At 47.3% G+C, this 16,843-nt stretch overlaps 1 protein-coding gene across 3 annotated transcripts in view; it reads left to right on the top strand.

The window, feature by feature from the left end:
* The window catches only part of MTARC1 (mitochondrial amidoxime reducing component 1), a 28,754-nt gene that overhangs the window by 7,333 nt on the left and 4,578 nt on the right, over positions 1–16,843 (top strand). For 2 of the 3 annotated variants that reach the window (XM_045982676.1, XM_045982678.1), the window contains exons 3-6: positions 6,528–6,690; positions 7,663–7,803; positions 11,697–11,758; positions 11,865–11,936. In XM_045982676.1, coding sequence (XP_045838632.1) covers positions 6,528–6,690; positions 7,663–7,803; positions 11,697–11,758; positions 11,865–11,936 — 438 coding nt within the window. Of the gene's footprint in view, positions 1–6,527; positions 6,691–7,662; positions 7,804–11,696; positions 11,759–11,864; positions 11,937–15,823; positions 15,992–16,843 lie in introns of all 3 variants that reach the window. The other variant, XM_045982677.1, reaches the window with a different exon arrangement.

Here is a 16,843-nt window from a genome sequence, read left to right as displayed (position 1 = left end):
AACTTCTTAAATCTGGAGAGACCTTTGCATCTCCAAGTTTGTGAAGCTTAGAGGTCACCAAATAGACTTAAATAGAGCCTCTCCCAGACATTATAATAAAACAATCAAAAAGCAAAGAAAAAGAATCTTTTTTTTAAAAGATTTTATTTATTTATTGGACAGACAGAGATCACAGGTAGGCAGAGAGGCAGGCAGAAAGAGAGGGAAGCAGGCTCCCTGCTGAGCAGAGAGCTCGATGCAGGGCTCGATCTCAAGGCCCTGGGGTCATGAACCTGAGCCGAAGGCAGAGACTTTAACCCACTGAGCCACCCAGGTGCCCCAAGAAAGACTTTTTTTTTCTTAGAGATTTTATTTATTTATTTGACAGAGAGGGATCACAAGCAGGCAGAAAGGCAGGCAGAGAGCGCATGGGGGAAGCAGGCTCCCTGCTGAGCAGAGAGCCCGATGCGGGGCTCGATCCCAGGACCCTGAGATCATGACCTGAGCCGAAGGCAGAGGCTTAACCCACTGAGCCACCCAGGCGCCCAAATCTTCTTTTTTTTTTTTTTTTTTAAAGATTTTATTTATTGTTTGACAGAGAGAGACACTGCGAGAGAGGGAACACAAGCAGGGGGAGTGGGAGAGGGAGAAGCAGGCTTCCCGTCGAGCAGAGAACCTGATGTGGGGCCCGATCCCAGGATGCTGGGATCATAACCTGAGCCTAAGGCAGACGCCCAACAACTGAGCCACCCAGGCGCCCAAAAGAAAAAGAATCTTAAAAGCAGCTAGAGATAAGAAGCTCGTAACTTACAAGGGAACCCCCATAAGGCGATCAGCCGACTTCTCAGCGGAAACGTTACAGGCGAGCGGAGAGTGAGATGATCAAGAATGCTGCCAGTCAAGAGTACCTTCTCCGGCAAAGTTAGCCTTTAGAAATGAAGGACAGATAAGGGCTTTCCCAGACGAACACAAGCTGACGGAGTTCGTCACCACCACATCTGTCTCACAGGAGATGCTAAAAGAAGTTCTTCAAGCTAGAAGGAAAATTGCTAATTAGTAAGAGGAGAGCATATGAAAATCTACGACACACTGATGAAAGTAAACACAGAAGTGGGGCACCTGCCGCCTCAGTTGGTAGAGTATGTAACTCTTGATCTTGGGGTCGTGAGGTTGAGCCCCACGTTGGGTGTAGAGATTATGAAAATAAATAAATAAATAAATAAATAAAAAACACAGAATCAAATTGAGAATATTCTAATACTGTAATATGTGGATCGTTAATCACTTAACTCTAGCATAATGGTTAAAGGGCCAGAATATTAGAACTATAGCTACAATAATTTGTCAATAAATATGCAGTACAAAACCGGTAAATCGTGACATTAGAAACATAAAAGGGAGTGGGAAGTAAAAGGGTAGAATTTTGTATGAGATCTAAGTTATCAGCATAAAATAGACTGCAATGTCTATAAGAGGTTTTAACTAAACCTTATGGGTAAACACAAAGCAAAAACCCTTCAGTGGAATCGTAAAAGATAAAGGGAAGGAAAATAAGCATCCCACTATGGAAAATCATCAATTTACAAAGGGAGATTGAAAAAGAGGAAGAAAGGAACAAGGGAGTTACAAAACAGCTAGAAAGTAACAAGATGACTAATTATCTTTGTTATCAATAATAGTAATCAATAATACAACAGCTGGGGGGCGCGGCAGGGGGAGAGGGCAAAAGAGAATCTTAAACAGGCTCCACGCCCAGTGTGGAGCCCGATGTGGGGTTCAGTCTCATGACCCCGAGGTCACGACCTGAGTAGAAATCAAGAGTTGGATGCTTAACCGACTGCCCCCCAGGCACATCTAGTTATTAATAATTAATGGAAATGGATTAAATTCTCCAAAGGCACATGTATTTGCTTCTTCCTAGAGACTCACTTCAACTTTAGGGACACACACAGGCTCTGGATGAAGGGTTGAGAAAAGATATTCAACATACTTGGAAACCAAAAACCAAAAGAGAACAAGGGTTGTTATATTTAGTCAAACAAAACAGACTTTCAGCCAAAGATTGTAATAAGAGAAAAAGAAGCTCATTATATAATGAAAAGGAATACTTTTTTTTTTTTTTTTTTTAAGATTTTATCTATTGGAGGGAGAGAGGGAGCCCACGCAAGCCAGGGATGGGTGGGGAAGGCGGGGAGGGATAAGCGGACTCCATGCTGAGCAGGGAGCACGATGCCGGGCTCAGTCCTGGGACCCTGAGATCATGACCTGAGCTGAAGGCAGACCTCAGCTGATTGAGTCACCCAGGCTCCCTGAAAAGGGATAAATCCATCAAGAATATGTACCAATCATGAATATATATGCCCCTCCCCCCGCTTTGGAGTTCCTAAATATATTAAGCTAATACTAACAGAATGGACAAGACAGCAATAGTCCGGCCTTACATATCCCACTTTCAATGATGGATTGATCACGTGGAGAGAAAATCAATAGTGAAAGGTTGGCCTTGAACCATACTTCACACCAGGTGGACCTAACCGACATTCACAGAACATTCTCTCCAACAGCAGCAGAATACACCTTCTGCTCAAGGACACCAGGGGCCTTCTCCAGCGGAGGTCCTGTGATAGGTCACAAAACAAGTCAGCAAACCGAAGAAGACTGAAATCATATCAAATACTTTTACAACCACAATGGTATGAAACCGGAAGCCAAAATAGGAGGAGAGCTGAAACATTTACAAACACATGGAAATTGAACACTACACTCAGACCAACCAGTGAGTCAAAGAAGAAATCGAAAGGGAAGTTTAAGAAAACATCTTGAAACAAGCGAAAATAGAAACACAACTTACCAAAACCTGTGGGATGCTGCAAAAGCAATTCTCAGGGAGAAGTTTATAGTGATAAATGCCGACATTAAAAAAAAGAAAGATCTCAAATAAACAGCCTAATTTTATACCTCAAGGAGTTAGAAAAAAAACCACACTAAGTCAGAAGTTGATGTAAAGGAGGAAATAACAAAGATCAGAGCAGAAATAAATGAAGCAGAGGCCAGAGCAATCATAGAAAAGATCAACAAAACTAAAAGCTCGTTTATTTATTTTTAATTTTTAAAAAAATTGAAGATGGGGTGTTTGGGTGGTTCAGTGGTTAAGCATCTGCCTTTGGTTCAGGTCATGACCCCGGGGTCCTGGGATAGAGCCCTGCATTAGGCTCTCTGCTCAGTGGGAAGCCGGCTTCCCCCTCACCCACTCCCCCTGCTTGTGCTCACGTGCTCTCTCTCTCATATTCTCTCTCTCTCTCCCACTCTCTCTCTCGCTGTCTCTCTCTCTGTCAAATAAATAAATAAAATATTAAACAAACAAACAAACAAAACCCCAAATGTGTTCATCACCTGTTTATGTTGTCCTTAAGGCTTCTGGTCAACATAGGCTATTAGTAGTTAAAATTTTGGGGAGTCAACATTTAGATGTGGATTTTCCACTGCATGGAGGGTTGATGCCCCCAACCCCCACATGGTTCAAGAGTCAACTGTTACTTACTTAATGATTTCCTTCAAATTGATTCAGCTTTTTAAAAAGACCTTAAAGGCATTTATTTATTTATTTTTCTTATTCTTGATATTTCTTTACAGGACATGTAGTGAGTTCATTTACATACATCTTCAGTAGTAAACTATCAAAGGCTTTTAATTCTATAAGAAACGTGTATCTCGGGGCGCCTGGGGGATCAGTGGGTTAAGCGTCTGCCTTTGAGACTCAGGTCCTGATCCCGGGTCCTGGGATGGAGTCCCGCATTGGCCTTCCTGCCCAGCGGGGAGTCTGCTTCTCCCTCTGCCTGCTGCTCCCCCTGCTTGTGTGCTTTCTCTCTCATTCTTTCCCTCTCGGACAAATAAATAAATAGAATCTTAAAAAAAAAAAAAAAAAAAAAAGAGGGCGCCTGAGTGGCTCAGTGGGTTAAGCCGCTGCCTTCGGCTCAGGTCATGGTCTCAGGGTCCTGGGATCGAGCCCCGCATCGGGCTCTCTGCTCAGCCAGAGGCCTGCTTCCCCCTTTCTCTCTGCTTGCTGCTCTACTTGTGATCTCTCTCTCTCTCTCTCTCTGTCAAATAAATAAATAAATATTTAAAAAAAAAAAAAGAAGTGTGTCTCTCATGTACTAATACTGGATTTAATAGGTGTAAGATAGACTATCAGCATAACTTGAATCAGCTTTTCTAATGCACATTCTGGGATTCTGGGAAACAACAGGCATTAGGATATTAACTTTAGAAAGGTTTTAGTAGGGGCGCCTGGGTGGCTCAGTGGGTTAAAGCCTCTGCCTTCAGCTCAGGTCATGATCTCAGGGTCCTGGGATCGAGCCCCGCATCAGGCTCTCTGCTCAGCCAGAGGCCTGCTTCGCTTCCTCTCTCTCTGCCTGCCTCTCTGCCTACTTGTGATCTCTCTCTGTCAAATAAATAAATAAGATCTTAAAAAAAAAAAGGAAGGTTTAGTAGATTCTGGCAGGTAATTATGCGGGCAGGTCCTAAACCCCTGGTTTCTTCAATTCTGCAGGTAGTGCTTATTGTGCCTGTGGCTGTCCCAAGCTGAGCCCCCTCCCCACGGAGTGGTGCCTGTCTCCTAAGTCCTGGGAACAGCCCCCTCCTCCTTTTTTCCTTCTCTGCCTGGGGCTTCTTACTCTCTGCAAATGGTCTTCAGCTCTGGACCTGTTCATTAGCCGTGGGCTTCTCCCCGCAGATGGACACATGTTATTTCTTCTTAGAAATTAGATTATTGCCTTATATATATTTGCTGTTCTAAACATGATTCAAAATTCTAATCCCAGATTAAAAGTTTTTTTAATGATGAGTTCATTTACTTACAGTATAATTAGTTAATTTGATGTAGTGTGGATGAAAGTGCTTTTCCCTTCCCTGCTGAACAGGGATCCGTGATTTGTGGGACTTGATGAGAGGAACTAACTTGGTGAAGTGGTGAATTTAGATTTTCTTCCTCTTCCTCTGATGAATGGTGTCATGGACAGCTGAGAAACATGTTCCTATTTTATTTTATTTTATTTTTTTTAAAGATTTTAAAAATCTTTAAAAGGCAGAGGCTTTAACCCACTGAGCCACCCAGGCGCCTACATGTTCCTATTTTAAATGAGACTGATGAAGAATGAAGTTGCTGTATTTCTATGAATTTTACCATAAAATATAGGTTGGGTATAATTTCCTGTTCTGTGGACAGATCCCTAAAGGAAGGATCCTTTATTTTCTTTATTTCAAAATTAGACGTGTAAAATTTTACTGTTTTGAAGCAGCGTGGGTCCAGCATAAGATACTTTTCTCTTAATTCTTTTTGCTGCTTCTGCTGCTTGAAATGGATTTTTGTTTTGTTTTGTTTTGTGGTAATTTTGCCTCTGCTTTCTGTCATCTTATAGAAGGGACAATCTTAAAGGCATTTATTTAAAAAGGAAGCCTTGGAAGTTCCTGGGTGACTCAGTCAGTTAAGTGTCTGACTCTTGATCTCGGCTCAGGGTTGTGAGTTCAAGCCCCACCTTCGGCTCTGGGCATGGCGCCTACTTAAAAAAATAAATACCTTATATGGGTACCTAAACAGTTTGCCAGGTAGAGAAGGTAATTGAAATTATAAATATGCTATAAATGGAATGTTACCCAATTCTAGCTAGAAATATTGCCTACAGAGAGGTCTCTGGACCTGAGGTCTTTCTTTTTAAAAAGAGATGAGTACCACGTGTTGCTAGAAGTTAAAGCCGTGGTATCATGAAGCCGAACAGAAATCATGTTCTCTCTGTGCAATTCACCCTTCTTTCCTGTTGTACCCAAGTCCCAGTCTTACCTCTCCCCCGCAGTCCTGCATCCTGGATGTCTGGGGCCAGGAAGGGAGTGGAGGAGGGGTGGATTTCAGTGGTACGCTGATTGCTAGCAATCAAATCAAATCAGATTATTATTGTTGTCTATAATGTTTTAGATTTTATAGGACATTTTGCATACATGGCTGCCTCTAGTTTCATTATCTTCATTCTGGTAACGTTTAGCTGGGCCTATCCGTAGAGATTTCTGGCTGCTCTCCAGCTGGGGGAGCCAGATTTTGCTTTAATGACAAGTTTACTTTATTTTTCTTTTTAAATTTTTTTTAAAGATTTTATTTATTTTTTTGACAAAGAGAGATCACAAGTAGGCAGAGCAGCAGGCAGAGAGAAGAAGGGAAGCAGAGGCTTTAACCCACTGAGCCACCCAGGCGCCCCGACAAGTTTACTTTTACTGACACATTCGTTTTCTTCCGGAGAACACCATATCTTTTCAAACCTTTGATCTTATTTTATTTTCCTGTGCATGCCTTACAGATAGGGAGGCACAGGTATGCGTCACTCTGTTATGAAACTGGGGAAAGCAAGGCTTGAGACGGACTTCACTGAGCCTTACACAGAGGTTTGGAGTTAGGGCCGGGCTCAAATCACGTTTCCTGGTAATTAAGGAGTCACAGTGACATCGCTAGGTATCCAGATTTTCAAACCCATGGCTGTTCTCTGCTCCTGCCCCCCCTACAGAGTGCACGGCCTGGAGATCGAGGGCAGGGACTGTGGGGAGGCTGCGGCCCAGTGGATTACGGGCTTCCTGAAGACACTGCCTTACCGTCTGGTGCACTTCGAGCCTCACCTGCGACCGAGAAATTCCCACCAAATCTTGGACGCGTTCCGGCCCACTGACCAGGTCAGAGGAGCATCTCTTGGCTTTGGCCCTTGGTGTGTCCTGTGGAGGGCAAGTCTTCCTCGGGCGTGCCGAGCCCATCAGGAGGGGCAGCCTGTCTGCTGAGCTCTGCTCTGTTGGTTTGCCAGGCAGCCGCCTGGCAGCTTGGCCTGAGCAGCGGCTGGAGATTATAAACAACGGGCTCAAACAAAGTCCTTCCTTTGGAAGCTTCGCGTTTCTTGATTTGGGGGACTCCTGCATTTTTCCCATGGCCATCTCTCTTCCTATCTACGGAAGCGTTCCAGTGCCGGCAGGGTTTCAAAACTGTTCTATATCCGGATCTTTTCCGCTCTGTTCTGTAGCTGTCTGTGGAGTCCAGCCTTTTTACGGTGTGATTGCAACGGTCCGATCACAGTTGGGCAAATGCGTGGGAGGGTACGGAGATCCACAGGCTTAAAGTGACTAGGTTGGCCCTTTCAGGAATAAGGCTGCAAGGATTCATCAAAAGGAGGGTTGGTAGCCGGATGCTACGGTAGCACAATTATGATGGCTGTTAAAAAAATTACATAAATGGTCAGAAAACGGACTTGATGTTGATTTTGCAGGTTGCATAAAAAATAGGTATCCAGGGAATCAGTTAATTTTTTTTCGCCCATATTGAGGTCATCAAACCCATCAACATTGGGGAAGTTGAGGCTTGGAAAGGGGGAGTGACTTCCTTAAAGGCACTTGGCCAGTGGCAGCTCTTGATCCCAAGGCCACGTTCTCTTCATTCCATCGTGTAGTTCCTGTTAGGCTGTTTCAGAGTTCTGAACCACTGTGACTCTTCTACAGAAAGAACTAAAGAAATACGTAGAAATACTGTGTGCGCGCACGCGCAGATGTGCGTGTGCACCCGGGGTGGGGGAGCTGGGGAGGAGAGCGTTCCAGGAACTAGACGCATGGGACGCATGTGACCTCTGTGCCACGTTCTCACCATTTCTATTTCCTTACCAGGTTGCGTACTCCGATGCGAGCCCATTCTTGATCCTGTCCGAGGCATCGCTGGTAGATCTCAACTCCAGGCTGGAGAAGAAAGTTAAAGTGACTAACTTCAGGCCCAATATCGTAATATCAGGATGTGGTGTCTATGCTGAGGTAACCCGATACCTTCCTTGTCCCTTTCCTTGGATTTAACTTTTTTTTTTTTTTTAGGGTATAGGAGTCTCTGACGTTGCATTAGATTATTCTGAAGAATTCATTAATTATTGGTTGTATGCTAGACAATTCAGAGTTTGGATTTCTGGAGCATCTGATCAGGGCAGACCTCTGCAGGGAGGGCGTTAATACAAATGACCGGCTGGTGTCAGGGGGCGGTTCTGGGTCTGAGACTTCTTTTTTTTTTTTTTTAAAGATTTTTATTTATTTATTTAACAGACAGATCATAAGTAGGCAGAGAAGCAGGCAGAGAGAGAGGAGAAAGCAGGCTCCCCGCTGAGCAGAGAGCGTGATGTGGGGCTCGATCCCAGGACCCTGGGATCATGACCTGAGCCGAAGGCAGAGGCTTAACCTACTGAGCCACCCAGGCGCCCCTGGGTCTGAGACTTCTTTTTTTTTTTTTTTTTTTTTTTTGGGTCTGAGACTTCTAACGACAGTTCCCGGTAGCGGTAGGTAGAGTAGTTTTCCAGGCAGCTTTTTGCGGCATAAAATACATGACGTGTGTGGGCCATGGATCAGAGGCAGGGTGTGCTCATGTCTTGTCGAAGCTGTTTTCCTGTTCAGTCGGTGGCCCCAGGAGAAGACAGGCATTGACAGGGTGGCTGCTGGGGGGGACGGTGGGAGCAGGGCCCCCAGGCTGGATGGCGCTGTCCTGAAATTCTTCCAGGGCCACCTCTGACCTGCCCTCAGATGTCTGCGCTGTGGCTTAGCGTGGAGGGTTCCCGCCACGTGACATGGTTCGGGTGGCAGAATTACCTTTGTCGTTGTCTTTGGACATTTCGTTGGGTTCTCTCCCTCGTCAGCCATGAAGGCAGAGCCTGGTGGCCTGGGGGTTTGGGGAGTGACGACCACCCAGCTGTGGGGACTCGACAGAGCACTAGCTCTCAGATGGGAATATTCTAGAGTTCGGATGGTGCATGTTTCTAGATGGAAAGCGGAGGGGATGGGCAGGAGGCAGAACCAAATCCACGTGACTGAGTTCTAATCCCTTCTACTCAAGGGAAAGGATTCTGCCTTTCTGACCTGCTGTGAGGAGGCAGCTACGCGTGCTCAAAGAAGCAGTCTAGGAATTTGAGGCCCACACGCAAACCTGAGGCTTTGAGGGCGGCTGTCAGCTTCCTCACTGGCTTCTGTAGGGCCCTGTGCACTCCTTCTAAAGTTCCTTTACCTGCATGGAGAATGAGGTGATCCTTTCTGCCCAGGATTACCTTGCAGGTTTATTAAAGGACCAAGTTGGGGGCACCTGGATGGCTCAATGGGTTAAGGCTCTGCCTTTGGCTCACGTCATGATCTCAGGGTCCTGGGATTGAGCCCCGCATCAGGCTCTCTGCTCAGTGGGGAGCCTGCTTCCCCCCTGCCTCTACCTGCTTCTCTGCCTACTTGAGATCTCTCTCTCTCTCTGTCATATAAATAAATAAAACCTTAAAAAAAAAAAGACCAATTTGGCTAGGGTAACTTATGAAAAGTATAAATGCTGCGTCAGGCAGTGAAGGGCAACAGATGTACCCCCAGACCCCCTCCTTGTATAAAGCGCTCCGTGCACATCAAGTCTTCCAAAGATGGCAGGCCGGCTCCTAGTGTGAGGCCGGACACGCGCTCTCTCCCCGGGCTCCAGGACTGGGCCGTCTCTCCGTGGTTGGCTGTGACCAGGGAGCTCATAGGTCCTTGCTCACATCCGGCACAGTTCAGCCAGACTCAGGTAAGAGGGAAAAATCAGTGTGGGCTTCCTTTGACCATCTTATTGGTGTTCATCTCGCCCCAGCTGTGGCCAGTAAAGCAGTTTCTCTGGAGTGTTTTCCTTCTTGGGGAAGAGAAAGGAGTGGGGAGGGTTTCCATTTAACACTCACCTTGTGCTTTGCAGCCCAGGGAGGTGAAGTCGTCATTCCCTTTTTATAAGGGAGGGGGAAGGAGAGCCAGGGGAGGTGAGCTGGCTTGCCCCGGGCTACCCCATGGCAAGAAGTGGAGGAGCTGGGTCTTGAACCCAGACTGTACCAGGGGCCAGAGGAACTCTGAGCATTGCAGGGGGTACGCATGAGGTTGGGGCACCAGATGTGAATCCACCTGCTTCACTAAGTGGCGGTGTGACCCTGGACAGATCCTTGTACCCCTGAGGCTTCTGCTTCCTGCACGTGTCAAATGCTGATGATTTCAGCTGGCCCGTCCCCTGAGGGCAGCTGTCAGAATCAAGGTCAGTAATCTGCGGGAAAAGCTCCTAGGCTCAGAGAGTGTCACAGAGAGGTGGGGGAGGGTTTCTGTCCTGCAGTCTGAGCGAAGGGGCCTGGCTCAGGCATTCCCCCAGCTATGACCGACTTAAGCTTCTTTCCCCCTGTGATCCCTGAGCCCTGGGTCTTGTTGATGACATTTCCTACCCCAGAGTTCTGAGATGGTCGGTTGTCGATGAAACTGAGTGTGGAGGAGATGGCCCAGAGTAGGAGCTCTGGTTTGGATTCGTTTGAACTGAATCTTGTTCTGGAAGCCTTCATCTCCTTCCAACTCAGCGCTCCCTCACCGGGAACACTTCGCACTTTAAGTCAGATGTTCACACGACATGGCTGAGCTCATTTTGTCCTAGCGTGTCCGTCTTCACTCTGGAGTTCCCATGCACTGGGTATAGACACGTGGAAAAACAGGGTTGAAGAAACACGCTGCTTCTTCCAAGGAGATCACAGTCCCAGGTGAACAGATCGTGAGCGGGCCGGGAGGATGGTGCGTGCAGGGTGGTAGGTGACCCTGGGGTGTGACTGACCCAGACTGGGTGGGAGATGCTGGCCCCCAGCGGTCCGCTCAGGCTCCGAGCATCCCAAGGCTCAGGCCTTAGACCCATTTACATTGCCGGTTTTCCTTATGGTGGACTTTTTTTTTTTTAACCTAATTTATCTGTGACTCAGCCCTCAGCCGTTTCTGGTGTACCTGAAAGGGGCTCAGGAAATACTTCTTTAATGAATAATAAATGAACCCACATTTCTCTTCTTGGATCTTTTATGTTTTTTAATAACCACAGTGCCCCCTGGTGGACAGACACACACAGAACAGGCTGGGATTGCTCCAGGCCCGGTGCTGTTTTTTCCGACCCTTGGGACACCGTCAGTTCAAAGCCCCACTTGATGATTAAAGACTGTAATACATAACAGCAAGAATGATACACACTCTTAGAGTTAAAATTCTGAGTCTGCAAATCTCATTCTGGTTTGTGACCAACAAAGGCCTGGGCAGGTTGGTTTTAATTTAAGAATTTTTGTCTTCAGGCAGCCTGCGACTCTCTCCCAGGGTAAGAAGTTCAGGGCTATGATCAGATGTCCTTTGTCTCCTCAGTGTCTTCCTTCTAATCGTTCCCTGAGTCTCCTGACCCTTCTTTTATGCCTTCCAAAGTCTCTGTTCTGGAAGGTTCTATTCAAATTCTATCTCTTCTGTAAAACCTCTGTCAGGGGAGATGCAAGGTAAACCTACCAGTGCCCTCAGGGTCTAAACCCGCCAGAGGAGGGGGACATGCACAGGTTAGGGCGATCCCCCTCCAAGCCCTTTCTCTCTGTCTCCCGTGCCCCCAAGCCTTCCATTCCCACCTCCTCGAGCCCAGTGGCATCTCTCGGGGGTGGGGGGCATTTCCACCACAGTGTGACCAGTGGGAGCAGAGAGAGCCTTTCATGTCAGGAAGATGAACAGACGTGTCACAGGCCGAGAGGGGACAGGAGGGCGTGTGGCTTCTCAGGGCTGACGTAAATGTCTGCCATCTTGGGTGTACGTGGCTCCATTGGGTGGCACGTCATGTGAAGTCCCTGCATGGTCAGGGCGAGGTCTCAGAAGGGCTCAAAGGAATTTTGTGCTTTGTCCCCTAGGATTCGTGGGATGAGCTGCTTATTGGTGACGTGATAATGAAAAGAATAATGGCTTGTTCCAGGTAAAGCTCCTCTAGCCCTGGCCAGGAGAGGGCGGGGCGGGCCAAGGCTAGTCCTCTCTGTCCCTTGTATGATGCTGTGTGTGTGTGTGTGTGTGTGTGTGTCCAGGTGCATTCTAACGACGGTGGACCCAGACACCGGCGTCATGAGCCGGAAGGAGCCGCTGGAGACCCTGAAGAGGTAGGACGAGGCAGCTTGATCTCTCTAGAAGCCGTGGAAATACCACCAACATACAGTCTTCAAGCTGCGGGGGGTCCCAGTGACTGGGTGACTTGGGCAGTATTCCGGGGGGTGTGGTTCCTAGAGAGCCTGCTGGCACAGATCATTTTTTTCTCATCTGGAGTTCATGATTCAAGCCAACCCATTAAGAAATGCGTTGTTTAGGTATTTTGGCAAATCATATTATGAAGTGAGTATTAGATGATACTAAAAATCTATTAGGTGTGATCATGGCATTATGATGGAAGAATTTCCCCCATATATTTTAGGGGAAGTATGTGAGATGTCCTGTATATTATTTTAACAACAACAACCAAAAAAGGTCATGTGGAAAACTATGTCAAACCTTGATTAATAGAATCTGGGTGATAATTACAGGGGGATTCATTGCAGCATTTCTACTTTTATGTTTGCTCTAAAATACTCATAATAAAAAAATAAAAGAAATTTTAAGTGAAAGAGACAATTACAGAGAATAAGTTTAGAATGCATAGAAAGATAGTTAAAGTAACTTGGATTTTTATTTTATTTATTTATTTATTTATTTATTTATTTTAAAGATTTTATTTATTTCTTTGTCAGAGGGAAAGGAGAGGGCACAGGCAGGCAGAGGCAGAGGCAGAGTGAGAAGCAGGTTCCCTGCCGAGCAAGGAGCCCAATGTGGGACTCGATCCCAGGATGCTGGGATCATGACCTGAGCTGAAGGCAGCTACTTAACGACTGAACCTCCCAGGCGTCCCAGTAACATGGATTTTTAAAAGCTGATTACAAAATAGCATATATATTATTTTTTTAATTTGATTTTACTTTATAGTTTTTTGGTTTATTTAAGATTTATTTATTTATTTGAGAGAGAGAGAGTGAGCAGAGGGCAGGGCAGAAGGAGAGGGAGGGAGAGAATCTCAAGCAGGCTCCACGCCTAGCACGGGGCTGGACACAGGGCTCGATCCCATGACCCTGAGATCATGACCTGAGCCTAAACCAAGAGTCGGACGCTCAACCGACTGAGCCACCCAAGCACCCCCTGATTTTATTTTTTAAAATATACAAATGCACATGAGTGATAAAGTTCTGAAAATTTATGAACTGTTAATGGAGATGCTCTTGTGGTAATGGAGTTATGGGCAAATCTGTATATTCTTACATGTAGTCTTTAAACTTTCTGCAAACAACTGTGTTACTTTTGCTAAAACGGCAGTTCAGGACCTGAACGCTCCAGTGGTGGTATTTGCCCACTGTGGGGCTGGAGGGGGCTGTTGGGTCTCATCTCTGCAGCTCCCGAGCCCCTCAGCTTTGACCCTGACTTGAGTCCCCGGGAAGCTCTAAGAGAGTGGGAGGGGAAGGCACGGAGTGTGGTGGCATCTGCTTCAGGCGAAGCCCCAGAAGACTTGGGGCCATCTGGCTCCAAAACCGTCGTGGGAGAGCCCAGTGAGGGGTCTGTGTGACCAGACTCACTGCGCTGGAATGTGAGTTCTGCGGCCTGCCCCCGCCCCAGCGCTCCCCCCACCGCCCCCCACCCTCTCTCACAAACCTCGTGGCCTTCTTTGGCCCAACCATTTAGTTTCCTTTGATCAACACCAATCTTTTTCTGCCAATCTTGCTGTTGCAAAAGCTACTATCTGGCTGTTCCTGGGCCGGCCAAAGCCCTGGGGTGGATGGCTGTTGTTCCAGCCGGCAAAGCAGCCCAGGCATGAGGCTCTGGGCTTGCCCCCAGCAGCCAGCACCCATAGTCTGGAAAGACAGGTGTCCTTCATGAGAACCAGGCCACAGGGCAGAGAAGCTGGTCGGGAGTAAAGTCAGACAAGCTGTGTGGAGGGGGCTTAAGGAGAGGCATTCTTTTTTTTTTTTTTTTTAAATATTTTATTTATTTATTTGACAAAGATCACAAGTAGGCAGAGAAGCAGGCAGAGAGAGAGAGAGAGAGGAGGAAGCAGGCTCCCCGCTGAACAGAGAGCCTGATGCGGGGCTCAATCCCAGGACCCTGAGATCATGACCTGAGCCAAAGGCAGAGACTTTAACCCACTGAGCCACCCAGGAACCCCAGGAGAGGCATTCTTGAACTGAAAAGCAAATAGCTGCATTCCATTTGGGTCCCCACCACTCAGCGTGGATTTGCCAGAACATTCCAAGAGATGGTACAGACCAGGCTAAGGCAAATCTCATCATTTTCAGGGGTGTAGTGTAGTTCTCAATCCTTAAAACAATGTGAATTCACTTTCTTGTTTTCACTTAATTTTATTACTTCATATTAAGAATTTACTCTAATAAAACATTTGAGTTTTGTGCGTTTCACTCCATGAACATCTCCCCCATCAAAAAAAAAAAGTATAGAAAATTTTAACTCTAGGGGGATGATGTACCAGCTGAACTGTTTAGAGATGAAGTCCACGGATATCTGTGAGTTATTTGGAAATCCCCCAAAATTATAATGCATAGATGGATGGATACAAATGTGATCAAGGAAGTGTTGTAAAGTGTCATGGGTAGTTGGGTGCCTGGGTTAGTCAGTTAAGTGGCTGCCTTCAGCTCAGACCATGTTCGCAGGGTGCTGGGACTGAGCCCCACATCAGGCTCCTGGCTCAGCAGGAAGCCTGCTTCTCCCTTTCCCTCTGCCTGCTTCTCCCCCTGCTTGTGCTTGCTTGCGCGCTCTCTCTCTCTCTCTGTGTCAGGTAAGTAAATAAATAATCTTAAAAAAAAAAGTATTATGGGTAGAGTCCGGGGGTTGGTAAATGGGTATTTGCTATAAAATTCCTCTAACTTGTTCTCATGTCTGGGAATTGTAATACTCCCGTGTGTGTTGGAACATTAGTCAGGGGAGCAGGGTTTTGAGAAGCGGCGATGGCAGACGAGCCATTCCTCAATCGCTCTCACTCACTGTCGGAACAAAGCAGAATGTGGTCTTTCTACCTCCTGTTGCCACAGAGTTGCTGCAGGGAGAAGGGTAGGTGGGGGGGGAGCCCCGTGCTGGGAGTCAGGAACCCCGCGCTCACCAGCTGCTCCCCTCTCACAGGCCAGGGTGTTCTTCCCTCCGACCTAAGCCGGGTAGGACAGATCTGGATGATTCTGTGTGCAAACCGGCTGAGTGATTTTGGGAACTGACCTGTCTCTCCCCACAACATGTTACTCGGTTACCCTGGACTTAGTGTCTCCGCAGGAACCCGCCCTTGAAAGTACTTGGGTATTCAGACCCATCCCCTGAATCTTTTTTTTTTTTAATTTAAAGTCAACCTTTTTTTTTTTTAAAGATTTCATTTATTTATTGGACAGACAGAGATCACAAGCAGGCAGAGACAGGCAGAGAGAGGAAGGGAAGCAGACTCCCTGCCAAGCAGAGAGCCCCATGCAGGGCTCAATCCTGGACCCTGAGATCATGACCTCAGCTGAAGGCAGAGGCTTTAACCACTGAGTGACCCAGGCGCACCCCGCCCCCCGAATCTTTTGTGCTCGCGTCCATCAGGAAGCTGTGTTTCTAGAACGAGAATCATGGACCCAAACACAGAGCGAGGGCAAGCAGGTGGGGGTCACGGGAAGCCAGCACAGGCCCCCCCCCGCCCCAACCCACAGGCTTTCTGCCGTCCAGCGATCACGCCCTACTGGCTCCTAATAGCCCAGGAGACAGGGCGGCCAGGCTAGGGGTCTCCTCCGATCTCTTCCGGAGCTGGAAATGGCCATAGATGTAGTGATTTGTGCTCTTCCCAGGACAGGTAAGCCTTAAATCCGGAAGAGAAAGGCTGGGTCTCGAGACTTAAATCATGGGAAGCGAAGCAAACGGCCCTGTGCAGAACACCTTCTCCTTCTCAGGCAAGGGGCTCGGGGCCACACCGCTTTCCATTTTCCTGTGTCCTCAGGTGCCCAGAGGCTGTGCTGCTTCGCAAGGAAGACCTCTGCCAGCCTTATCCACTGAAGCCTCTTGCTTGCAGGCAAAGCGCGGGATGGCAGAGCAATGAGAAAAAGAAATACGTCTGCGACTGCTGAATGTCTGCAGGGGGAGGCTCCGGGGAGCCTTTGTCTATAAGGTCCTCGCAGTGGGCGGCACGGGGGAGGCCTGTTGGCTCCTGGGAAAATAGGAAGATGGAATGATTCTTTCCTTCCTTTCCCCCTCCCTCCCTGCCTCCCTCTCTCCCTCCTTCCTTTCTTTCTTCCTTCCCTCCTTCCTTTCTGTCTTTCAAGATTTTGTTTATTTATTTTATTTTAGAGAGGGAGAGACAGAGGGACAGGGAGAGAGAATCCCAAGCAGACCCCACTCTGAGTGCAGAGCCTGACACGGGACTCAATCCCATGACCCTGAGATCGTGACCTGAGCTGAAACCAGGAGTCGTAAGCTCAACCAACTGAGCTACCCAGGCGCCCCCAGTCTTTTCCTTAATAAGGGAGAGTGATTTCCACACTGTTCCCTGGGGCTTAGGAGTGGTGGGAGCCTGTCTCTGCTGCCTCCCCAACTTCTGGCTCCTAATAGAAAGAGGAGAGCACGTTTGCTTCGTAGATGCAAAAATTCTGTTGGACACACGAACACTTTGACATGAAGGACATTTGCCCCTTGTGTTAGGCTGTGTGGAGCTGAAGGCAGAAAGCTGTGGCGGTACTACTGGGGGAGGAGACAGACACCCCCAGCCCCATCAGGCTCTGTCACTGGCTGCGTGGGTGACCTCAGCAAGCCGCTTATCTTCTCGATGCTTCAGTTTCCTTAATGGCAAACACTGGGCTAATAATACCTCTCCTGGCTGATCAGAATTAGGCAATAAATATGATTTTAAAAATAGGTGATAAAATATTCCGTACAATGCCCACGTAGGCTCTGGTTGTTGATAATCTTGGTCTATGAACTTGATACTTTCTGGGAGAGGGAGAAGCCTGAAGACACTTCTCTC

The sequence above is a fragment of the Meles meles genome, chromosome 17, assembly GCF_922984935.1.
Source record: "Meles meles chromosome 17, mMelMel3.1 paternal haplotype, whole genome shotgun sequence".
Classification (NCBI taxonomy): Eukaryota; Metazoa; Chordata; class Mammalia; order Carnivora; family Mustelidae; genus Meles; species Meles meles.
The sequence above is the reverse complement of the archived record's forward strand: the minus strand, read 5'-3'. Positions and strand labels throughout refer to the sequence as shown.